This window comes from Eumetopias jubatus, unplaced genomic scaffold, assembly GCF_037043125.1.
Source record: "Eumetopias jubatus isolate StellerSeaLion01/CBP00866 unplaced genomic scaffold, mEumJub1_p1.0 scaffold_2, whole genome shotgun sequence".
NCBI lineage: Eukaryota > Metazoa > Chordata > Mammalia > Carnivora > Otariidae > Eumetopias > Eumetopias jubatus.
Window position 1 is genome coordinate 127,211,227 of NW_028274808.1, and position 27,514 is coordinate 127,238,740.

General features: G+C 32.6%; 1 protein-coding gene across 1 annotated transcript in view; it reads right to left on the reverse strand.

Annotated features, from left to right (window-relative positions):
- GRID2 (glutamate ionotropic receptor delta type subunit 2) overlaps positions 1 to 27,514 on the reverse strand; it is a 1,398,327-nt gene that overhangs the window by 1,116,063 nt on the left and 254,750 nt on the right. Inside the window, exon 2 of the mRNA XM_028117832.2 lies at positions 5,253 to 5,408. Coding sequence (XP_027973633.1) covers positions 5,253 to 5,408 — 156 coding nt within the window. The remainder of the gene's footprint in view (positions 1 to 5,252; positions 5,409 to 27,514) is intronic.

The following is a 27,514-nucleotide window of genomic DNA, read 5'->3' on the forward strand; positions in this document are numbered from 1 at the left end:
GAATGAAAAAATGAATAAATAAATGCCTGAATGAGCAGAATTATACCTGAATGATGTTCAGTTTTTATTTCTTGGCCCCCTGTACCCACCAATCCTCAAGTTCAGTTTATTGTTGGGCAATTCAGAAAATACGCTGGAATTGATGCTATCAAACTTGGTCCAAGAAAACCGGCTGATGAGTCATACATACTGCAGTCCTATCCTAAGAAAGTTGCAGAATCCAATCTAAACATTTCTGAATTAGCAGATTTTTTTAATCATAGTAAAGATGTCCTATTAAAGCTGAGAGGAATATAAATTATGAGACTAAGCCCTAGAAGAAAGCATCAAACAGAGCAGCCACATAAATCATTCTTTTACATTAACATACTCTTTGAACAAGACTACTCAGATTTAGCCTATGGCACCAGAAATACTCACAGAGAATGGTGATGGGTTTTAGAGAAGTGCCTTTTCCTAGTTAGATTTTCTTACACACTTTTTTGGCCCCACTGTTTTTCTGGTATCCCTTTTACACACATGATATAGATGCATGTGTCTTTTATACATAACTATAAAGAAATAAGACTAATTCCATAAACTATAAATAAAAGCAGCCACATTGTTTTACACTTAATTTTATTTTGGAAGATATATGAGGCAAATCTAATGGAAACCATCACTGTATTAAAATAATATGTTTTTTTAAAAGATTTATTTATTTATTTTGAGAGGGTGAGAATGAGAGAGAGAGAGAGAGTACATGAGAGGGGGGAGGGTTTGAGGGAGAAGCAGATTTTTCGCGGAGCAGGGAGCCCGATCCGGGACTCAATCCCGGGACTCCAGGATCATGACCTGAGTCGAAGGCAGTGTTTATTTTTTACAAAAGACTTTTTGGGAGCAATCAATATTCATGTTGGATATACAAAGGAGTAATGTGAAGGTGGACCAGGCTGAAACTCAGATGATGAACAATCTTAACCATGACTGTTTTTTAAATTAAAAACAGCTTTTATAACTATACTATTTATAATGGTTTGTGATAAAGCATAAATAAGAATAATTATGATAGGTGCCCCTTTTTCTTTCAAATAGAATCATTTGTGACTCTATAGCATAATTCTGCCCTTAAACTTTTCTCACTATGCATTTCATTTTTAGGTGTTTTTCTAATAAGAGCAAATATGTCAAAAGGTTCTAACTGAATCTTGCCGTTCAGTATCAACACATGGTGCTCTATAGCCTTCCTGATATATACAATGGATGCAAGAGACATACGTGAATCCTTATTTCTGCATGCAACTTCTTATGTGAACATTTCTACAAATGCACTCCCCTTACTTTCCGCTGACCTTGTTTTCTTATAAATCCCCACCTTTTATGGACCAAAGTGGTGTTAGTCTCAACTAGAAGCCAACAATATAAACACTTGCTATTGCTTTCAGTAAAGAAAACCAGTGTGTGGTTTCACACCACATATTTGTACATCTATGTTTTATCCTGTTGATGGATGACACAGAGACAACAATTCTAAGAGAGGATTAAGGGGAGTAATCTAGCAACAGGTGTACTGATCCAGTCAACTGAATCTGCAAAAGACTCTTTCTAGATTGTGGTGGTAGTAATGAGTTCTTTAGGTTGCGGTGAATACTTGGATGAGATAGCAGAACGAAGGACAGGTATCATATATCCTTTTAATTTACTTTGAAGTAGGCCAATTTCTAGAAAACTAGGAGGCAATTTCAGCAAGTTCAGCCATCTCTAAAGAGAAAGTAAATAATTATCATTTCTATAATCCTAAATTTCTAAATCTGGAAATGTGTTCTACAGAGTCATGAAACATTTAATCTATAGAGATGAAACCGATCTTAAAAATACATGATGTTTGATTTTTTCATTATTTATAGATGAGAAAACCAAGGACGAAAGAAGAAGAGTGATTTATGTAATGAACTGGTGTTCATCAACTAGATTGGAAGATTTTTACTATTCCATGCTATCTAAAACCCATGAACATTAATGGTACCTATCAAAACATATAAAATCTGCTATAATTTTCTATTCTCCAGAGTACTTACTGAAGTCCTAGAATGCATTGTGTGTTCTCTCTCATGTACATACGGTTTTTTTCTTTTGTATATCTTCGAGAGTAAGCTTTATCCCAGCTACCAAAATAGTCTACTTACTGCCTGCCCAAGAAGTGACAAAAATAATCCTGAGTTAAGGTATGAAAAATTATTTGCCCCTAGTTAACATTCCACAACTCAAAGATGAATAAGAGCTTATCAACAAATATATTCAAAAGAAAGGAAAAATAATTACTAAAATAGGTTGTTTAATTCCAGATTATTTTTCTAAAAACGGGAATTTATTTTCTACTGTGCATTCACCTAAAAGTACTGAGATTAATGTTACAGGGTAATGATAAAGATAATAGATATAATCATTGATCTCAAGAAATGAATATTGATCCTGTGTTATAACCAAAATACATTATTCTAGAATCTAATTATTAAATATTTATTATTAAAAATAATTACTATGCAAAAACTTACTGTAACCAAAGCTACAAAGGAGCATTTTAATACCACCAATATTCTAATACTATTTAAGGGTTGATAGGCTGTTTATCTTTAAATCCTTAATGCTGATAGTTGAAAGATAAAGTAAACAAAAAAATTAAATTTGTAAAAATAAAAATAATCTCTTAAATGTGGATGGTTGGAAGAAATTCTAACAATAAAACATATTGAGGATTTTAGATTATTAGATATCTTATTTATTATTACCAAATACTTATATCATTGATGATGCTGTTTGTTCAAGGATCAGACTTTCAAATTCAAACAAACAAAAAAACAGAACTCAAAACCATGAATTTTTTAGAGGTTCATCAGGAATGCTAATGTGTAAATGATCAGTAATAACTATATCATTGAATCTTTTGTCCTTCTTTAGAATGTAAAAAACAAATAAGCTGATTTAAGACCCTCTGGGTTATAGATTTTAATAGTATTGCAGCAAAGATAGGATCATAGAAAGACTGGCCATCCTTGATGGCACAACTGAGGTTTTCTCCTAAATTACTTTCTCAGAACATTTAAGAAAATACCCGAATTATTTCTTGTTCTTTTTCAGTTGAATATTTTCCTCTTTTTTTCCAAACCAATCAATTACAGACCAAGCTCTAGAAAGAATTATTTTTATTTCTAAAATTAGCCAAGATCTTTCTTCATTTTGAATGTGGAAACAAATTAGCTCCAGAGCTTCCTAGAACTTATTTCAGGTTCATTACCCAGAGCAGACCATCAAAATAACTAGTCCAGAACATCCTGTTAGTATCAGAAACCATCACGCAAACTGTCAAGCTCTTTGTTCTTTCTTGACAAATATCTAGTGGTCTCTGTCTCTGAAACTTAAAATTTATTTCCTGTCTCAATTTGCTTTCAGTGCCACAAATTCTTTCAAGTCACAGTAGTTCTTTTTGAGAGAGATTTTTGCTCCCAGAATTGAGCTGGCAGCAGAATAGCTACACAAAGCAATATGTGAACAGATTAATTGTGGTATTTTAAAAATTGTCTTTGCTTTTCAAATTGTAGTCTAAAGAAAGTGTGAGGAACATATTTTTCAGACTTTGTTATTCCCCTCTACTCATTGTGTTGTCTTCATTTCTTTATCTCCATACTTCTCAGAGTACATTTTTAAAAGGAATGGGTATTTTAGCATGTCTTCAAAGTTAATTTACAATTATTAATATGTAATCAGAGGAAAAACACAAAAATAAATCTGTCCGCATTTTTTTCCTGCTCTCATTCCAGTCATTAAAACTAAGAGTTGAATGAGTAATATTCTTTTACATTATTGGGCTTTCCTCAAATTGTACTTTATTATTTTGCATATTGCTTTATGAATTATAATATTAATTTAGACAGTTTTTAAATGTTTCAATATACATTTACCAACATATATATTTTTGCGAATCCCAAATTCCCATAACAATTCTGATTTTAAAATATAAATAAGTAGATGTTTTTATTAAACTTTTTAAATTGATATGTACTTACTAGCATTAAAATTCTCTACCAATCTAAGCACCATATTCTTTGCAAAAGCATCTTTTACTAAAACACTTCTATTCATTTCATTAAAATAATATTTCTTCAGTCCATCGAATTATTAAGAAGGAAAATCCATTAGATCACTAATCATTCTACTTGTTCTCTTACTGACACAAGTAAGCATAAATAAGTTTCAATGGTAGCCAATGCTACTGGTCAAAAGCATATTCCAATAAAGGTTACCTGTACATCATGCAGATACAACATTAGATGAAAAGATTTTCATCTTTATATTTTCAAAAACATTTATATTTACTTTCCTTACCCTTTCAATATTTGTCTTTAAAAGTTTCCCGCCAATCTTTAGTACTTTTAATATCTTGTCCATCTTTTATTCTGCCAAATCCTCTTTAAGCTTTTTGATGAAACAAGTGCTTCATTTGACTAAATTTTGTATTGGTATCTTTAGTCTAAATATTATCATAATAAAACATAAACTACATTAGCAGAAAATAGTTTCATGAACAATGAGTGCTTTGCCAATCAAAAGGGTATTTCATTAGAATAATAGCATCAAAAATAAAATTCTATTACCCTTAAATCTTTCAATCAAAACCTTCATTCATACAGATGATCATTCCAGCATAATAAAAAATATTTGTATTTATACGATTTGTACCTATGAAAAATGTTAATTCACTCAAGTATAAAGAGAGAATGGAGGCAAATGCTTTAATATTTGGCACATTATGTTAGGATCCCATTGTAAAATCTTTGATTTGCATGTAGTGCCTACAGGTTTTCTTTCTACCTATGCATTTGTCATCAATACACCAAAAATATCATCACATGCTGTAACAACACTCAAGGTGGCCCTTATCTCAAAAAAGTTAAAGCTAAACATTTAGATAGAAAGTCATAGTTTTAAGGAATGTTGAATTTACACTGCAGTCACAAAATGTTATAAAGTTTTCCTATAAATATTTATATTCATTTTCATATATACTTCAATTAAAACAACAACTTTCCATACTCTGCCCTTTCAGAAGTGGAATTCAGGATTAACATCCTCAAAACACTGTTGAAGAAAAGCAGTGCAGCAAAGATGCAAAAATGATGTCCAGATTGATGGCTTTTTACAAATCTAATTCTATTGCCATTTGAATTGAACTAAAAAACAAACAAAATAAAAACTGGACTGCTGATAGACCTTACCTTCTTGAACTGCTTGAAAAGGGTTGCTTCCATCAACAAATGTTACTGAAAATGTGATTTTCTCAGTCTGTAAAATCTCCTCATTCTGGTTGAGGTCACCAACTGCTGTACGAAACACCTCATCATCCTTTTTGGCAGATTCATCAAAAATTGCTCCTAGAAAGAAGTGAGTGTTGCCATTAAACAATAACATAAATATTCTGTCATACTCTCTGGAAATATGCCAAAGAGACTTATATATTTGAAAAATGTATACTTTCACTTAAAGCATGCACTTTATTTAATACTGAAACACATTGTACTGGAAGCAGCATGATTGCTAAGCAGGAATGTAATTACTTCTTCCAAAGGGTAATGATGAATAGTACATCAAAGTGTTATTTCAGGAAGAGCTTTGGTAAGACAATATAGTAAGTTCAAAAAGCTTTTGCAGAACAAAGTAGCTAATACATTAGATATCTCTTATCATAATATCTTTAGGAATTCATAGTTTGAGGAATATTTTTCTGAATAATAGGAGATAAAATCAGGAAACTTTCTGAGAGCCACTCACACAGTGTACAGGGACTTCTACTGCGATCTGAATTTATTTTTCATTTTTCTTTTTACTTCCTTCCTTTCTTTTTCTCTTGAACAAGCGTTTCATTATATTTTACAGTAGTTAATTCAATAACATTTATAGAAAATTTAGGCACATACAAACCTCTGAGCAGAGGTAATTTAAGAAATACTTCCTGAAGAATTAACAAAAATCCTGGTGGATGATTATGGCCTTTTAGACTCATATAAAATAATAATTTTAGGAGTTGTGGCTAACTTCTATCTGAATGATTGCCTGTCAACAGGGTATTGGTTAAACACACCAGTTCTGGGAGTAAACTGATTTCAAATTTTGACTGCCACTTGTTAAGCATATGACCTTGAACATGGGGATTCAAATTCTAAACCCCACATTCGTCATTTGTAAAATCTAATAATAATATCTATAATAGTAAATTTTTAATAAACAGTAATGTATTCTTATTTTTAAATACTGTAATCCAACATTTTCTATTAATATTTTTCCATATTACAGAATCTCATTCAATCCTTAAAATAATGTGATACATATACTACTACATATACATACAGTCATGACAATTAACTTTCAGTGCAAGGAATATGCCAAATGGACAAGGGCCAGAGTCCTTGACCCCAGGGTCTGCTCTAAATCACTATGGGATACTGCTTTTCAGGATTATACCCATGAGTAAAAGTATTTTTATGAGGATCCTGACTTTACTGCAAATCTGGGAGATTCTTTCCCAACTGGCCACACATGCCACACATGTATTCATTTGGATTCTGCTAGCTCTAAGCAGGAACACATTTTTAAATTGTTTATTTTTAAATTATAAACACTGGGCCAATGTACTTTTTACCTTTTTGAGTGAATCAAATGAATTTCCTCCTGACAAAAAAAGACATACACCCCAGGGTCAATAACAGGATAAAGGAATGACTACACAACCATATCCATATACAGATCCCCATACACATAATATGGTTCTTGACTATAATATTCTTTGTAGTGTGTACATAAAAAGGCATTAAAATGTCTTTTTTTCACATATAAATACAATATGGGTATTATATACACACAGAGAGATAAACACAGACTATATATACAGACACAAATATACATATACATGTTTATGTTTTTGTTTTTTTTTTTTGTTGTTGGCCTCTCTTTGTCTCCAATAGGTATTTTTATCTACAATATTACTCCAATGCTTGGTAAATAATTCTGCAAAAGACAACACCAAAATACACTTCATAGGGGTGCAGTCCTTGTTAACCAACTCTGAGGTAAAATCAGAAACAGGATCTATACACATCCACACATATGTATACATAGAAGCAGACAGTCTACATATGCCATTTCTGTTGATTTTATGCATTTGTGACTAAAGCCCAAAGCCTTCTAGTGAAAGACAGATCATGTTATTAAACATGCATCATTAGAGTCAATACATGATAGAGCAAGGGTGAAACTATGTCTATTTCTGACAAGTGTGGCAGGTTACTTTTGCCCTCTTCACCTTAAATGGCCTCATGATGATGAGGCAATTATTAATTTTCACTAGAGAAGGCACTTCTTGTATGAATCTAGTTTTCTCTTGTCACCACTCTTTTATATTTCCATGGAACGTACTAACTTTGACCAGCCTCTTAAAACCCTTGCTTTCTACTTCCTATAGCTTTGAATACCTGCCCACAGCTAAGAGCAGGAGAAAGGACAAAGAATTTTTTTAACTGATACATAAAGTACTCCCTAATTATATTATTATATATTTATTAGTCAGGAAATTAATATTTTACTAATTTAATCAAACATATTATAGATGTTAACTTATGATCTCATATATCACTTCTGAATCAGATTGAAATCTACTTTAGAAATTGTTTTTGTGAAATTAGTTAGACAATAAATGTTAGATGTATCTTGCTCATTTTAAATCACATTCATGAAAATGCATTTTAATTTGTGATAACTGTTATGAGAATCTAGATTAATTAATACTATCAGATTCAGATATACAAATTTCTTTAGTAGTTTGTTAGAAAGTGTGATATAAATGTACTATAATTGGAACTGAAATAACCAATTTATTTTAAACTAGATAATCTAAAATGTCTACGCACAAAGAAGTGATGTATGTTTATATAAAGATGCTTCAGCTTGTCATGAATTCTCAATGGGTCTTTTAAAAGAAGAGTTTCTAATCAAACTTGTTTTAAAGCAGGTGATATTACTGACTTCTGCTGAGTACTGGTAACACATTTTTAATGGAAGCATTTTAATGTTACCTGACAGAACATTTAAGATTGCCTTAAACATTAAACCTGACTTAATAAATAGCAGAAACCTACAGAAATGATAGCAAATTAGTCAATTCCATGCTGAATTAAGATATACTGAAAAGGAAATGCACAAAAGAGGCAGTTCATCTTTCCGCAAACAGCAAGAAGTAAACAGAAGAAACGTTTCATCTTACTTCACACAACATAATCAAAGAACAGGAAATCCTATCAACATTTTCAAATCCAGTTATTTACTTTTTTCCTCGGCTATAAAATCTCATCTTAGATTTGGCTTTTAACCAAAAGAGTACATGCAGCATTTTGTATTAAGCACAACTATTCTGAAAACAGCCCAGTGAGTTCCACATGCAGAATTTCACACAAAAAAAGTTTTTTTCCTATTTTATGCACTTCCAATAGTATAGCAATGCCATCTTTTTATCCTTTCTATCAATACACATATATTACCAGTCTAATCCGATATCAAACATCTTAGATTTACTTTTTTGGAAATTTATAAAGTTCCTCAAATGCAACATTCATAACTATATAGTTAACATGATGATAGCATCTAGTTCTTTCCCAGCTATTTTTATTAGCATTTTTTTACTGTCAGTTTTATTTTACAAACTTGAGGTGAAATGCAGATTCAACTTATGGCCCAGATGAAATAATTCTTCCACCACTCACACACACACACACACGCATGCTTTGCTCAACAGATTATACACTATTTACACTTCACATTAGTCAAACTGGAAGAATAACCAAGCAATAAAGCAGATACGGAACACCTCCCAAACATTCCCATTATACCGATTTGTAATCAGTCAATTCCATTATTAGGGATTGATGATCTGTTCCTTCCATGAGAGGGAAAAAGGCTTTACTTATCCTTATACAAAGAGAGTGACATATACAGGCAAGGAAATATACGTTTTCTTTTGTTTTGAATTAATTTATTTATTTTGAGAGAGCGAAAGAGAGAGAGAGAGAGAGCTTGTCGGGAGGGGGCAGTGGAGAGGGGTAAAGAGAGAATCCCAAACAGACCTGCTGAGCATGGATACCTGTATGGGGCTTGATCCCACAACCCTGAAATCATCATTTGACCTGAGCTGAAATCAAGAGTTGGACCCTTAACTGGCTGAGACAACCAGGCGCCCCACATATATGTTTTTAAATATAAACTACATGTTTACTTGTCTTCTTAGAACTTATATCTTAGATAGTAAAAAATTATAGTTTATAGTAATATTAAAACCCAACCTGACATCTTTTTATTCCTTGTTGTGTAGGGTCATCTGTAAAAGTCAGCATTTTATACCATAAAATCTTTTTATACAAATTCATATTTGCAAATATGCTTGCTAAATAAAACATTATTAGAAGTTACTAACCTGACCAACTCCATAATTCTCAAAACATTAGAAGCTTTAAGAAACATTAAGCTTAGAAGTGTTTTTACCTTCATGTCTTTATTCATGGTGTTGTCTCCATCATGGATGTATGTATGCTTGTCTCATTAGCAAAATATAATTTCCTGGGTCACAGAAACTATTTTTACACTTTGTATAAAAGGGAGCCTGGATATATTAGAATTAGTCAAGAAATAGTAATCGATTAATTTTTCTTTATGTTTAGTTAGGCATAATATTATAAAATAACTAGATTCATAGACAGGAGTAAAAATGTGAGTTACAACTAACTCTAAATTAAAACAAAAGTAGACTTGCTAATGTACTTGCAGGTGAATTTATTATCACAGTCATTATCATGACTCCAGAATACCCAAATTATTCAGCAAGTTATTAATCATACACTCGTATTTTTAGTTTGAATACTTAAATTCTTTTTTTTTCTTATACATATAAGAGGTAGGTGGAGGAAACATTGTTTAGCTGGTAAGATAATGGGGGAAAGAAAATGTCTTCATCTAGCTCAGAGTTTTCTCTAAAAATATTGAGAAATGTTTTGATACATGTCTTGAAGAAATTTTTCTAGTCAGCCGAATTATTGGAAGATCTCTGTATCACATTATATAACTAATTATATAACTTTTAAAATATATAATTCTAAATATCTAATCTGAATATCTAAATATTGTTGTCTAAATATACGATAACAAGTATAAACACATCTACATTACCCTTGCATGATCAATGTTTAAAGCCTTACCATCTAAAAAGACATGTATGAAACAAATGCCCAAAATACATGGTTGGATATCAGAGTTGCAAATAAAATAAGAGATAGCTCATCTTTTTTCAATCATGAAGTTCAAAATCTTCATTTATTTAATTTTGCCTATATATGAATTCTTTATGATATGTATTTTTAAAAAGAATAAACTTTTAAAAAAGAATAACACAATGAAATGAATCTATTTTTCTTTGAAGCAACAGAATAGATTCTCTTGGCTTCCCTCTGTGCATTTTTTTCTCTTCTCTTTTTTTCTTCCCATATATTTATGCATCCATCCATCCACCCCTCCAAATAACCTTCCCTCAACACAGAGATAATCATCAAAGCCAAGGCTTATTGTTTCTTAACAAATAATTTGTTGACAAGACAGCTGAAATCTATTAACATGTTGAATCAGACCATAGCAAAATTAAGATGCCTAGATAAGATGACAATGGAAGTGCGCTAATACCTTGACAGGCACTAAGTGGGGATTTCACAGACTCAAAGCTGAATGGAATTTTAAAGATGTTATACACTCCATTTTTCAGAAAATGTAGTCAAAAGAGTTTAAGTGATTTGAAAATTACACAGCCAGAAGTTAGAAGGGATAGAGTAGGAATTTAGGTTTCCTGGTTTCAAGTTTGTAGCTATTTTTTCCATATTATTATTATTTTTTTCATTTCAAGCACTAACTTTATGAAAAAACATACATATATATAAGGTCAGGTATATGTATGCATATATATATTGCATATATAGTAAGCTATATCATTCATATATATGTATGTGTGTGTGTGTTTACACATACACATTCAATAACTAGCACTACCTCTTGTGATTAACATATCAAATTCATTTACTATAAACTGTGAAGTATTGAAAATTGAAGAATCATAGCAAAACTTGAACATAAGGCTATTTTTACATAAAATGTATTGCATTTGCCCTAACAGCATTAACAATTCAACCTAGGAGGTTAAATAAAGAAAAAAAGCAAAAATCTCTGCTTTGGGACAATTTACTGGTCAGAGTAGGGTTTGTAGTTCTTCAGAGGTATTCAGAATTTTTAAATCATCATATATCTTCACTGTTTTGGATACAACTATTCACAAGTAGGTGGTTTTTTTTCTTAATTCTAATAATGTACTCTGCATACATATTAGTGGTATGTTGCACAGATATCCAAATCAAGAGATCTTTAACTTTTTTTTTTTGCATCTACTAATGGTAATCCCACTACGTCAGTGGAAATTGTACATACATTTCAAAAGAAGCACAAATAATGGAAGACATTATAAATACCTCAAAAATCAGATTTCCCCTTTATTTCACCCTCTACTTAAATTGCTCTCAGTTTACAGAAGAAACAAAGTTAAACATGTTCCATACTACTAGACAGCAAGAAAAATTAGCAGAATTGTGACCAAATGAAATAAGCACTTTCTAAATCATTTGGCATCTCCACTTGAGCATACAGACTACCATTTCAGTGGGATATTACAACAATGAAGGTTGTGTGTGTGTGTGTGTGTGTGTGTGTGTGTGTGTGTGTGTGTGTGTATAAAACTATCTGTCCAGATAATATTAATTACTTTGAGATATTTTCCACAAATTAATTCTGTATTACAAATATTTTCTGCAGTACCTTTTCATTCAACAGAAATATTCCCAATAGGTTCTGTGCTAATACTTTGACAGGCACTAAGTGGGGTTTTTGGAACTCTTTCACCTTTCATCAAGAGGTATATTTTCCTCAGTTCACTTATCTAATCCTCACACTTTGACTAAGGAAGTAAATCAAGACAATAATTCTAATTGGAAAGGAAGTACAGGATATCCACCAAATTCATGACAATTAGGAATTATTATTCTGAATCAGAGACAATTTTACTCTGTTGTGTTTCTGTCAAGTTTATAATAATTGAAATAACAGTGAAAGCAATTAACATGTGTTAGTAATAAGCACTGTACTAAGTGGTTAACTGGCATTATATCATTTAGTTTTGATGAAAAACCTCTGGTGGAAAATGAGGCTCAGATTAAGTAACCTTCCTGAGACCCAAAGCTGTTAAGGACTGGCAGAATTCACAGCTTTCAGTTTCAAAACCTTCTTTAAAAAATTATGAGTTTAATATACAGCAATATATTCATTATTAGAAATTTCTGTATTACCAAGTGATAGGAACACTTTTACTTTCATAACTATCATAAGAAAATTTTTTTGTATGTTAAAATTCTCAAATAGCTTTTAACTTTTTTGTTGGAGAAATTTTTATTAACTAGGACTAGCTTATAAAGTTTCCAAAAAATATTTTTTGCATAATTTTTATAGATGCAATATTTACCACAATGATTTAAACTATACTATTTAAAGAGTAGTTTAGCTCAAGTATCCACAAATTTTTGCTCAGACTTTATGTTTAATTTTTCTTTTTCAATAATCTCATATATACAAAGAATTAAATAGAGGTAAATTTTTAAACATTAGGTTAAATGGCAATTTTTACAGTTACTTTAGAGTAATATTAAATGGGTTCTGGTAACATATGCATTTTGATATGTTCTTAAATGCAGGGTTCTGAACAAATCTCTAGCCTTTCATTTTTTAAAGAGTTAGAATTTTTTCACTTTAGTGACTAATGATCCTGATAGAATGACAATGCTAGAGTCATTTACGTATTTAGGGGCTTTAATAATTTACTTGGGAATGTAATATTCAAATTGTGACCAGGTATAGCAACTAACTGGTTCATTATCTCTGTCTAATGATTACTTAGCACTTTGTTCTCAGAATTCAAAGTACATTATAATATTATCTTCCATTTTACCCACCATAATTATCTACTTTATATGTGAGCATCTATTTTTTAAAACATAGATAATCAAGTTCAAAGAGGCTAGTGCTAAAATCACGGAGGGAATTAGTTAGGGATATGGTGTAGAAAGATATAACTGTAAAGAGATAAAATTCCATACAGACCAATAAAATGATTATACATAAATACTTGAAGGCAAATTGTAAATTTTGAAATATTTTTATATTGTAGATAACTTTAAATTTTCATTTTTTCTCAAAATATTATGATAAAGTGACAAGATAAGAGCAAATCATAGACCAAAAAGTCAAATTTTCAATTACTGTCTGCTGAGATTTCAGACAAGGGCATTTATTTAGAGGTTATGTTGTAACATTCCATCACCAAGTCAAATTCATGAAGGGGTTCTTCATTTTAACACAGGCCTTTTACTCAGGCCAAATCTCCAATGACATTTGAATTCATATTTCATTTGGAATTTTTGTAAAGTTATACAGAAACCCAAAGCACATTTAAATGGATAATACTTTCACTTGAATATTTGACTTTGCTGTATATTTTCCAGAAGTACGGAACAAAAGGAAATGCAGGCTGCTTAAGGAACAGATAATCTGACTCGTCCGTGTGGATGATAATAGGAAGCTAATCTTTAACATAATCATTTTATGTTGGAACATAGATCCTCTCTGAATAAATTATGCATTTTTATGTAAGTCTGGTGTTTGGGGAATAAATATTACAAATTAGTTCTTCTAATAAGAATTATTTGTAATTTTCAAAAGACTACTAAATATTGAGAGATCAATAATCTATATTTTTTCTTCATAAAAATAGCACTATTGGGGCTCCTGGATGGCTCAGTCAGTTGAGCACCTGCCTCTTGGTTTTGGCTCAGGTCATGATCTCATGGGTCTTGGGACTGAGCCCCGCCTTGGACTTCACACTCAGCAGAGAGTCTGCTTAATGACTCTCTCCCTCTGCCCTCCACCAACTTTCATGTGCTTGCAGGCTCTCTCTCTCTCTCTCTCTCTCCCCCCCAAAAATAAATAAATAAATCTTTAAAAAAAATAGCACTATTTACAGAGGATTCTGGGAAGATGGTGAACTAGGAAGGATTAGGAATTTGTTTCCCTATCTAGACAATAATTCCATTGGTAGATTCTGTCTGGTAACTATTCTGGAAGTCTGAATATATTGAACGATTGCAACTTCCAGAGGAAGGCTTTGAGGATAAATTGTAGTTAATTTTGGTCAATTTCAGCCTTTAGGACAGTAAGACCTATCCATCTTCCACCCCTCAGCCATTTGGTAGGCAGCTGTAAGTCTAAGCCTTTCTAGGAGCACCTTGCACACAGCTTGTGGGAGCCAGGGTGGGCAAAAAGAATTCTGTCCTCTAAATACAGGGGATCTGTGCTCTGCCACAGAGGGCTGATTGCTGCTTCTGATCTTAGAGGTACACAAAGAGACAGGGAACCACTATTGTTGCACTCCCTTCCACTGTTGTAAGCTCCTCCCTCTCTGGCTGAAGTGAATGCCAAAATATTTAAAGTCACCATTCACACATTCCCCCTTCATTTTTCTCTTTTTCTCCGGGAGGCAGACATTACCAACCAGGACTTTTCAAAGCAGCTATATACACAGGAAAATTAAAAAGTCAATGTACATGCCTAGAAAAAGGTGCAGGTTGAGACCAGAACTGAAAAGACTTTAAATTTACATTTCAGGCTGATCCTTGACACAGAGATGACCTACAATAATATAAAAAAAGAAACAATAAATAAAAACAAAAACAAAAAACAGCAAACTCTGAGCAAAGAAGAGAATGTGACTTCCAGTTACCCTATTTTTCGATTAAAATATCCAGTTTTCAACAAAAAAAAATCATATGGTATATGAAGAAATGGGGACAATGTGCTCCATTTGAAGGAAAAAATAAATTAACAGAAACCATCCCAGAAAAGACTTAGTCGTAGGGCTATTAGAGAAAGATTTTAAAATAGCTGCCTAAAAGATGATCAATGAACTAAGGAAAGATGTGGAGAAAGTCAAGAAAACAATGGATGGGCAAATAGAAATATCAATAAAGGTATTAAAAACCTAAAGAGAAACCAAAAATAAATTCTGGAGCTTAAAAGTACAATAATGGAAATGAAAAATTCCCTAGAAATACTCAAAGATCAGGCAGAAGAAAGAATCAGTGACCCTGAAGATATGACAATGGAAATTACCAAGTCTGAGAAAAAGAAAAAAAAATTGAAGAAAAGTGAACAGAATCTAAGGGACCTGTGGGACAACATCAATAAGACCAACACACACATTGTGGGATTTCCAAAGGAAAAGAGAAAGAAAGGAAAAGAGAGAAAGAAAGGAAAAGAGAAAATAACTGAGGCAATATTAGCTTTAAACTTCCAAATTTTCATAAAAGACAACAGATATAAACATCCAAGAAATGCAGTGAACTCCAACAAAGAAAAACTCAAAGAGACTCACACCAACACATTATAATCAAACTTTCAAAAGCCAAAAACACAGGAAAAATCTTAAAAGTGGCAGGAGAGGATGCACACATATACAAGAGATCCTCAATACTATTATCAACAGTTTTCTCATTAGAAACTTCGGAGGCCAGAAGGCAGCAGGCAAAACTAAGGGAGAAATTAAGATACATCCAGATAAAAGTTGAGAGTATTCATAATCATTAGACCTGCTCTGCAAGAAAAGCTAAAGGGAGTCCTGCAGGTTGAAATGAAAGGGCATGTCACAGCAGCTCAAAGCTACATGAAGAAATAAAGATCATGGTAAAGGTAAATATATGGGCAATTATTAAAGTCAGCATTATTGTAATGATAATTTGCACCTCCACTTTTTTTACTTCTACATGATTTAAGACACTAATATATATTTTATAAAAAGATAATTATTAGTCTAGAAGCTAGTATTACTGTAGGTTTGGTTTTCTACATAATTTAAGAGACTAACAGATTTTTTAAAATACTAGTTTATGTTCTGGGGCATACAATGAATACAAATTTAATTTTGTGACATCAACAACTGAAAGGACTGGGGATGGAAGTATAAAGGAGCAGAGTTTTGTATGTTATTAAATTATAGATGGTATAAATTCCAAGTAGAATGTTACAACTTTAGGATGTTAAGACTAATCCCCATGGTGACCACAAAGAAAACACCTATGGAATATATACAGAAGGAAATAAGAAAGGAATTTAAATGTTTAATGTTAAAATATAAAACTTTAGGGGCACCCGGATGGCTCAGTCCTTAAGCGTCTGCCTTCAGCTCAGGTCATGATCTCAAGGTCCTGGAATTCAGTCCCGCATCATAAAAAAAAAAAACACAAAATATTTGTGAATCATATACCTGATAAGAAATTAATATCCAGATACAGGGAGAACTAAAAGTCAACAAAAAAACAGACAATCTAGTTCAAAAATGGACAAAGAACTTGATCATTTTTCCAAAGAAGATATATAAGTACCCAAAAAGTTCATGAGAAATCTGTTGATAAAAGATGCTCAACAACACTAATCATTAGGAAAATGCATATCAAAACTACACTGAGATACCACCTTATACTCCTTAGGATGGTTACTATCAAAAATAAAGAAATAACCAAGGTTTGCAAGGATGTAGAGAAATTGGAACCCTCTGTACCATTTGTGATAATGTAAAATGGTACAGCCAATATAGAAAACAGCATGGTGGCCCTAAAAAAAAAAATAAACTGAATTACCATGTGATCTAACATTTCCACTTATGACTATATATCTCAGAAAATTGCAAGCAGGGTCTTGAAGAGATATTTGTACACTCATGTTTAGTATCATTATTCTCAATAGCTAATACATGGAAGCAACCTAAGTCTTGATGGATGAATGGACAAGCAAAATATGGTATATACATACATTGAAATAATATTCATTCATGAGAATGAAGGAATTCTGAAGTATGGTACAATATGGATGAACTTTGAAGACATTATACTAAGTGAAATAAGCCAGTTACAATAAAACAAATACTATATGAACCCACTTAAATACTGAGAGTCGTCAAAATCATAGAGATAAAAAGGAGAATGGTGGAATTCTGGGGCTAAAGGAGAGGGGAATGGAGAGTTTTTTATAGGCATAAAGTTTCAGTTTTACAAGATGAAAGGAGTTTTAAAAACATACAGCGGTGATGGCAGCACAACTTTATGAATGTATTGAATACAACCAACTTGTATACTTAATAATGGTTAACAAATAAATTTTATGTTATGTCTATTTTACCACTAAAAATTGGAAAAGAATGCAATTGTTTAACCTTTAAATTATTTTCCATATTTTCATATTGAATCTGTGAAGTAATCCAGTGCTTTATATCTTGTTTCAGTCCCTTTCTCCATATCATACATTTGTTTGAAGCAATGTCCTATTATTGCAAATTTAACTGCCATGACAAGAAAAGAAAACTGGTTTCTGAAAAGAGACTTTTTTAACACTGCATAGCAATTCAAACTGTTCCAAACTGAAATGATGCATTTTCAAAAAAACAAAAAAAAGTAAGAAGGTATCCTCTTAAAAAGCACATTCACTGGGAAGACTTGCAGACATTTTTAGATGGAACAGATAACTTTTTTTTTCCTTTTGTAACAATTCACTAGATCCTCTTAATACTACCTTCAATTACCATAAAAAAGTGTGAGAACTGGTATATGGTACTACAAGTAAAACTGTATGTCAAAGAAATACCTGTATGGAAAAAAAAGTGTGAATTCTATGCTCTTGGAACAGTAAAACTCAATTTACACACAAATAATTTAGTTTAGACTGTCTTAATATAGTAAAAATCTATTTTTATGCACAAGTCAAAAATTCACTCTGCTTCTAGGTAAAAGCAAGTGATTTACCAATCTGAGTTGACTTAGGTAAGTTACTTGAAATTAAGCACTTTAGAACCGTAGAGCATTGTCTTCATTTCTAAAGAAAAGAAGGCATCATGTGATATATTTCAGGTAGGAAAAAGGTACCCTTCTGACATAAATCTCAAACTTCATAGTTTCATTAACTCTGAATTCACTTTAGTTTTATCTTCTTTATTATATGAGCACTTTAACATGTAAAACCAAAAATTTTATGGAAATCTATGAACTTTTTTTCCAACATGTCCTATTTTGTGCTGTTTTATATACTGAATAAGGAAATGTGTTAGGAAGCAATTTGCTAGAGATCTGTCCTACAAAATATTTCATGAACAGTGAGAAAACAGTGGTTCTATTCTAACTGTAGACTAGCCAATAGTGAGTGAGACATGAGTTTCCTTATGAGGATGACAGTATTTTTTGGGTATTTATTAGTTGTAAGTGGTTGCAAAATGGACCCAATTTCTTTCATCTATAAAGATCTGTCTCATAATCACAGTTTTTACCATCTACAAGTCAAATATTTAAAAGAAATCAACTTTAAAGTATTATTTTTAAATTCTTGCATAAAATAAATCTTACAAATATGTCCAAAATTGTGTATATATGCTTGCCACTGTTTTATTCTTAAAACCAATAACAGTTTTAAACTGAAATTCCTGTTTACATAGCTCTCTTCGTCCTCATTTTACAGATGAGAACACCAAATTACAGAATCACAATGTTAGGTGAATTACTGAATCACTAAGTTAAAAAGTAAATGAACTAGGATTTGAATATAGAATTTTCTAGATTCAAAAACCTATAGCTTTTATACTAATAAACTGTATCTATGTTGAAAACTTAGCCCACTGCTGAGAAAAAAATATTCTGCTTTTAGAATAACGTGCTGATAAGAGACAACAATGAATGCCTTCAAACTGTGTCCTTAATTCATCTCTTTAGGCAGTCTGACTCAATGACATGATATGTAGCATTCATCTTGAAGAAAAAGAAAATAAAATAGCAGCTGGAAAGAGGTGATAACTTAAATGAGATGTGGGCCATATTAGTAGAGATGACAGAGAATAGACTAGTGCCTTTAATTAACCTTTTGAGAAATGATTTTAAAAGTCAGAATATGTCCAGTAAAAAATGCTTATTTGTGGTATTTCATGTAAAGCAATTAACCACAGAGTACAAGTTTTTAAAAAAAAAAGTCAAGTTTGGAAAAAACTCTACTGCATTGCTGATACACGAACATTCTTAGATGAAGTGTGTGAAGAAAAGATAAGTAGATTCCCAGAGATCCCCTAGTACTGTTTCCTATCTTAAGATTTGAAGTTAAATTTCAAATAAATATTGTGGGGATTTTTTCCCAATAAAAAATGTAAAGAAATTTTCTTTCCTTTAACATAATTTCTAAAACAAATTGACATAATATTTATATCTGCAAATTCTAGTTGGTAGGTGTACAGATGGATGTTTGCTATGTTCAGCTCTATGCACTTTTTAGTGTTTTCACAAAATGTTCATAATTTAATGGTGAAATAATCTAAAACAACTTTCTTGATCCAGAATTTGAATAAAACATATACAATGTTATACAATATACTATATCAAAATCATGATTATAAGAATTCATATATCCATACTTATTATTCATATAAACATACCTATGTTACCTCCCTATATTTAAAATATTATTTCACTTACATCTTCTGTTTTATTAAGAAGTCAGTTCCCCAAGTTTCAAACAATCAGATGTGAAAGGCTATAAGACATCTTTTTATGAGCCCATTGTAAATAAAAATTTAAAAATTAAGTTTCAGAATGGTTCAGAAATTAATCACAGGTCTCTATTGAGCTCATAAAGCCTCTTGGATTCTTTTTATTTTTTATTATCATGTTCAATTAGCCAGCATATAGTACATCATTAGTTTTTGTTGTCGTGTTCAACAATTCATTAGTTGCATGAACACCCAATGCTCATCACCACATGTGCCCTCCTTAATACCCATTACCCGGTTACCCCAACCTCCCACCCCACTCCCTTCTGTAACCCTCAGTTTGCTTCCCAGAGTCCAGAGTCTCTCATGGTTTGTCTCCCTCCCTGATTTCTTCCCATTCAGTTTTCCCTTCCTTCCCCTGTGGTCCTCCACGCTATTCCTTATAGTCTACACATGAGTGAAACCATATGATAATTGTCTTTCTCTGCTTGACTTATTTCACTTAGGATAATCCCCTCCAGTTCCATCCATGTCGATGCAGATGGTGGGTATTCATTCTTTCTGATGGCTGAGTAATATTCCATTGTATATATGAACCACAACTTCTTTATCCATTCATCTGATGAAGGGCATCTCGGCTCCTTCCACAGTTTGGTTATTGTGGACTTTGCTGTCATGAACACTGGGGTGCATGTGCCCCTTCTTTTCACTATGTCTGTGTATTTGGGGTAAATACCTAGTAGTGCAATTGCTGGGTCATAGGGTAGGTCTATTTTTAACACAAGCTAGTACGGCCACTCTGGAAAACAGTATGGAGGTTCCTCAAGCCTCTGAGATTCTTAATGAGAATGTAAGGCCAGCTAATCCCATCATGATTCTCACTTCTAGCATCTTTGGTAACTGTCCAAAATGTGTGTTTCTTTAATTATATATCTTCATTTTGTCCCTATATTTTTAATTAATATTTTCTATACCTTTGCACAGTACTATTCTCCATTCTGACCACCTCATTCCAGTGTAATCAATTCTATTAATATTTTCAACTTCTTTATGGACAACTGCTGGCTTTGGATAAACTTTAGCTTTCTCTTGAGGACTGGAGTTGGACATTTGTATTTTCAAATGCTGGACCTACTGCAACTAGAAATGGGAAGTTAACATTGCTTAGCTCCTTAAAAACAATTCCAAACTATTATCCTCCAAACAGTAAAATCATCTCTATTGAAACCCTACATATGGCTATACTACACTATTATCCTCCTCATCATTATCACTGACCACTTCCTCACCAACTAAATGATGCACTGATTAAAGTGGAACCTAGTTCAGAATTCTCTCTATTCCAAGTCTTGCCATTATCCTGAGTGATACAGTTGATAGGTATATATTGGTGACTTATTAGGAGATATACATATTGATGATTTATCCATCATACTAACAATACAATTCTGGGCTTTCTTATTTCTAATGTCCATTAACCTTCACTAAATCTATGACCAATCACTAGTCCCTGAATCATCTGTATATACTCTACATGAGAAATCTTGCAGTTTAATATCTTACTCTCTACAGTGTCTGTCTCGACACTGCATTCTAATGGAAGACACATTCTTTCTTTTTTTAATGGGTAATACATTCCAATACCCTGTTCTTCAGCCAGATAGATTTCCAATCTCCTGACCATTGAGTTAATGAAGGTTCCTTTACTGAAACACTGATAACTAGCAGAGTAAAAAGGAGGTGAATCAAAATTTCCCTTTTGTGTATTTTATGTATCAAATGTCTATTAAAATTCAAATGGAGAAGTTAGGTAGACAATTGAATATGTGGGAATGAAACATAACAGAAAGAGGTCTGAGTTGGACATACACAACTGAAAGTCATCAACATACATTTGGAAATTAAAAGGCCTGTGAGTGGACATGACCATATAAGAAATAGTGTAAATGGAGTGAAGGTGAGGGATCAGAACAGACCCCAGAGGCAATCCAGTCTTATTAAGAAGGAGAGAAACAAGCAAGGATAGATTGGAAGGAACCATCATTGATACAGGAGGAAAAACAAGTTAGAAAAGAAGGAAGAAAGGAAGGAAGGAAGGAAGGAAGGAAGGAAGGAAGGAAGGAAGGAAGGAAGGAAGGAAGGAGGGAGGGAGGGAGGGAGGGAGGGAGGGAGGGAAGGAAGGAAGGAAGGAAGGAAGGAAGGAAGGAAGGAAGGAAGGAAGGAAGGAGGAGGGAGGGAGGGAGGGAGGGAGGGAGGGAAGGAAGGAAGGAAGGAAGGAAGGAAGGAAGGAAGGAAGGAAGGAAGAAAACAAGAGAGAGAGAGAGAGAGAAAGAAAGAAAGAAAGAAAGAAAGAAAGAAAGAAAGAAAGAAAGAAAGAAAGAAAGAAAGAAAGAAAGGAAGGAAGGAAGGAAGGAAGGAAGGAAGGAAGGAAGGAAGGAAGGAAGGAAGGAAGGAAGAAGGAAAGAAAAAGTTTTCTAAATAATTGGGAATGGTCAACTATATGAAATGCTACTCAAAAAATTAGTCATGTGAGTACAGATAAGTATCTTTGTTCTGTTTTTGATAACATAGACATTGTTGATTATTTTAATAAAAGCAATTCAATTGCTGGTCAGAGTGGAAGTCAGATTGAAATGGGTTAAAGAGTGAATGGGAAGTGAGAAGGTGGAGACAGAGTTTCAACACATTTTTAAATAATTACCCCGACATAAGGCCCTATGCTTATCTTTCTCTCATTAGACTAGAAGCCCCCAAAAGACGAGACTAATGACTAATGTTTGAATTTTCATCAAAGTTCAGAGACCCCAGTGCCTGGCATAGTGTCTTCCATTTAATAGACACTCAATATTTGTTTGCTGAACTGCAGTGGTAGAACCAGAATTCTGAAACAGTGATTTAACTCAATCAGTGATAGAGCTTTAAAAAATAAACATGCCTCCCCAGAATCTCTGTGAATCTACACATGTAATAGGCTTACTTTTAAAAGAAGGCATAACAATGTGAGGAAATCTTTTTCTTCTAATTAAGTTGTCCAACAAAATGTAATGTGCTTCCTCTTTTAGTTCAGTAGTATTTACAGAGGCTGGAAACACATTACAATTTATGTATTATAAAACGATAGGGTAGGTAACTTTAAAACCCTTCCAAGTCTGAAATATTTACTTCTTAGTTGTATTTCAAAAACAATTTTACACTTCAAAGTCTGACAATATGAAAAGGCTCCTCATTCCTGCCACCAAAATCAAATGCAGAAAATTCAGAAGAGTAAAGTAGTATGTGTCTGAGGAACTAACATAAGAAGTCAGAAAACTTGGAGAAGACAACAATTGTAAAAGCTAGCTGGAATGTGGGAGGCAGCCAGGAATGGTATCTCAACATATCTACAGAAAGTCAAATCATTCCAGTGGCTTATAGAGTCTTCTTAAAGACCCTCATACTCACCCTATTGTTCTTTGACATCCAATTACCCCTGCCTCCTTGTTTTTCCTAGAATATACAACCCATGTTCTCATGTCAGAGGTCTTCATTTTGTTCTTGGGATGCTCTTCTCTTTAAACAAATGCATAACTGGCTTTCTCAACTGCTACAGGTCTTTGTTCAAATGATACCTTCTTAGTGAGACCTCTCTTGATTACTTTATTTAAAATTTTAAAGTCTTCCTCCGCTCCCTTTCCTTCTTCCCTGATTTATTTTTTTTGACATAGTACATATTACCATCTAAGAGACTACATATCTTAACTCTTTATTTATTGTTAATTTTCTTCCCCTCTCTAGAATACAGGTTCCATGAGGCAAAGGATTTTGTCTGTTAAATTCATAAAAAAAAATCACCAGTGCAAAGAAAGGCACTTGTTGCATTATCAGGCAATAAATATTTGTTTAATATACATGAAATATAATTATATAATTAAATATTTAAAAAGCTACGCTCAATCATAACATTAATGAATAATGATACTTCTACAAAATATTTAAACTACATATACTAAGGTCTTAAATCAAAATTATTATTCAGAGACCCACACCTCAGCTTTATTTGCTATTGACTTCACCCTGTAGATAGCTTTTACAAAGCAGTGAAAATTTGAAAAGATTATTCTAAGAAGTTTCATGCGCTTTGTTTTATTTCTCTAAATGCAATTAGAGATTTATTTGTGTAAATATTTAATAAATTCCAAAGACTCTTCTTAAATTAAGATATAACAAATAAAGCAGGAGAACTAATCATAGTTTCATAACGCTTAATAAATTTTCAAATATGCTATGAATCTAAGCAAGCAACTTTTTCTGTAGAAGCTGCAAATACATATTTAGCACTTTTTGTAAAGATGACTTCAGTTAAAACTGGAAATCCATCAGATTATAATCTGAAGGAGAAGAGTTCCTAAAGGTCATCTAATCAGATAAAACGAAAGCCATGTGTAGATAAACCATATTTATACATATATACTTATATATACTAGGAAATAAGACATACTCTAATATAAGAAAATTTATAAATATAATTTTTGAATCTGAATGTGTCAGAATTATGAAGGAATTAAAAAAGAAGAAACAACATCGTTATATAGCTTGCTAAAGACAACTAGAGGCTATTCAGTACAACAGCTTTTTGGTGGTATTTCATAAATTAATGTCATAAATACTACTCTTGTAGTATGTCAACATCACAAAAGTAGTATATATACAAATTAGTGAAAAGAGTATATACACAAATTATATATACAAATTAGTATATATATACAAATTAGTGAAAAATAAAATGCAGATGTGATCACTTTTAATTTTTGAAGGGGTAACTACTTACAAAAAGGACGTTTGGAGGTACAATGTTCATCACAAAGAAATCAATCTCTAGACTAGGTAGCACTTTAGAGATGGGGATATGAGACTGAACAGTTTTTAATAGTAAGTTTCCTGACCCAAACACTGTAGTTGACAGTCATTCACAACTAAGCATCAGCATTACACAAGACTGACCATACTTTGGTTGAAACTGTGTAATATATGCCCCAAACTGTATTATCTTTGGCACTTTCTGGCATCATGAAGTACCATGTTCTTATAATTACACAGAATTTCTTTCAATTATTTGTCTTCAGCCTGAACAAAAACAGTACCTGTATTGTTCCTGTATATAGATTAAATCAGTTACAACTGTTTAATAATAGTGTCATTTCTTGGGGCGCCTGGGTGGCTCAGTTGGTTAAGCGACTGCCTTCGGCTCAGGTCATGATCCTGGAGTCCCGGGATCGAGTCCCGCATCGGGCTCCCTGCTCAGCAGGGAGTCTGCTTCTCCCTCTGACCTTCCCCCCCTCTCATGTGCTCGCTCTCTCTCTCTCATTCTCTCCTTTCAAGTAAATAAATAAATAAATCTTAAAAATAATAATAATAATAGTGTCATTTCTTACTCATCCAGTAGAAAATATCTCAATATCTCAGTGTACAATAACGATTGTGGAGGGTGAAGGAACATGCTGTACATGTTGTCTGCAAAAGTAAGGAACTTCCTGTGGCTTTTCTGCAATTGTGAAGGAGGCATGCCAGTTTTTGACAGGAGAATGAATAGATTCAGTCAGGTCTAACATGAATCCTATTGTCCAAAACTGTTTTCATTGGATATGTCATCCACAAATTTTCTGGTCTCCCTTTTGCTTTGTTGGCAAACTTTGTTTTATTCCTGTAAATGCAATTAGAAAGTTATATGCTATGCAGAATAATGACTCTGTAAATTGTTTTCTATCTTCAAAAAATAAAAAAAATAAAAATATTGCCATATTGAATTGAATGGCAATATGAACTTTTTGTTCTATGCATGACATTTTGAGATGCTGTCCCTTGAACAATTTTTACTTTTATTTTAAGATGCATCACACATACTTCGCTAAAGTGAGTAAATACTTCACCACAAAAAATTGCACCAGCTGCTAAGCATATCCACAAGGTTTAGTGAAACCTGTCAGGCCTTCAGAACCATCAACAGTCAGCAAAAACCACATGCACCCCTACTGTTTCCAAAGATGTTAGCTGCTATACAGGGATTATATAGGTAATAGATAAGTTATACACAGTATACTAATGCCTTCTATTTGAAGAGTAATATTCCAAAGAAATATATAGGTTGTCACTCATGTGACATCAAGAAACAGCTGAGGTCAAACCATTTTTTTTTTCATTTCCTTTAGGAGAGAACATTTTCATCTTTAATTATAAAAGTAAGTCAGCTGACAACCTCAATACTGCTTAAAATTATTGAGTAAATATGCTATATAGCTATTAATTTCAGAAGTTTTAATATATCTGGCACTTTACCAGAATATACTATAAACATGTCATTTTCATAAGCACATAGAATACGTAGACCAGATAACAGGTACTAAGTAAATGCACTTTTCCCACCTTTCCCAATTCCTTAAAAATGCTAATTCACAGCTGAACACTTGAACACAGGTTTGAAGAATGTGGGGTCTATTTATACACAAATATTTTCCAATAAATAATACATTATAGGACTGTAAATGTATCTTATCTTCCTTATGATTTTAATAACTTTTTTCTTTTCTCTAGTTTACTTTATGGTAAGAATATAACATACAAAATATGTGTTAATCATTCCTTTATATTATCGGTAAGTCTTCCAGTCAACAGTAGGCTCTCACTAATTAAGTTTTTCAGGAGACAAAAGTTATAAGTGGATTTTCAATTGCATGGCGGGGGTGGAGGGGGTCAAATGTATTTTAAATAAATGCAAATATCTCAAATAAAGAATGTTCAAGCTAGAGAACTCTGTATATTAACTGGCAACATAAAATTGGAAAATGCAGTATTACACTTAGTATGATTATTATTATAAACTTTATAAAAGATGGTATGTATCAAAAGATTATAAAAACTGTACTTAGATTTTAATTAAGCCCCTACTCTACCTTAGGTTTTAATTAAACCCTCTACTCTACTTGGACAAATTGTTTTTTGCTCTTGTGGTTTTTTTGTTTTTTGGTTTTTTTTTTTTTTTTGGAACATCTATATGGCAGACAGAACTCTAAAATGGCCCTTCCAAGATTCATGGCCCCTACTGCACCTACAACTTGTGCCAATTACTTGAATATTAACTTAGGGTGGCTGTGCAGGGATTTTTTTAGATGTAATTGAGGTCCTGAATCAGTTTATCTCAAACCAGACATATTATCTGAGTGAGACTGACTTAATCATATGAATCTTTAGCAGCAGAGAGCTTATTCTTGCTGGGAGCAGAAGGAGAAATCAGATTCTAAATATGTGGGGAAAATCAGATATGCCATTGTTGGCTTGAAGGTGGATGGGGCTTTGAGACAATGCATGCAGGCAGCTTCTAATGGCTCAAAGAGGCCTCTAGCTATCAGTAGCAAGAAAATGATAACTACTGTCACTCAACCACAAGAAACTGACCTCTGCCAGCCATAAGAATGAGCACGGAAGCAGATTTTTCCTTATAACCACCAGATAAGGACTCAGCCCAGCTGATATTCTGGTTTCAGTTTTGTGATAACTGTAGCAGAGAACCCATTCATTCATGCCATGTCAGACTTCTGAGATACAGAACTGTGAACTAATACATTTGTGCTATTTTAAACTTCTAAGTTTGTGGTACTCTCTTATTCTGCAATAGCAAACAATACACTCTTTTACTTTTATTCTGTGAGATATGAACAATAATATCTAATTCCCTAGTATCTGAGAACAACTAGTCCTGGGCCTACCCAACATTGGTGAAAACTACTGATTAATTATTCCCCTTTCTTTAACAAA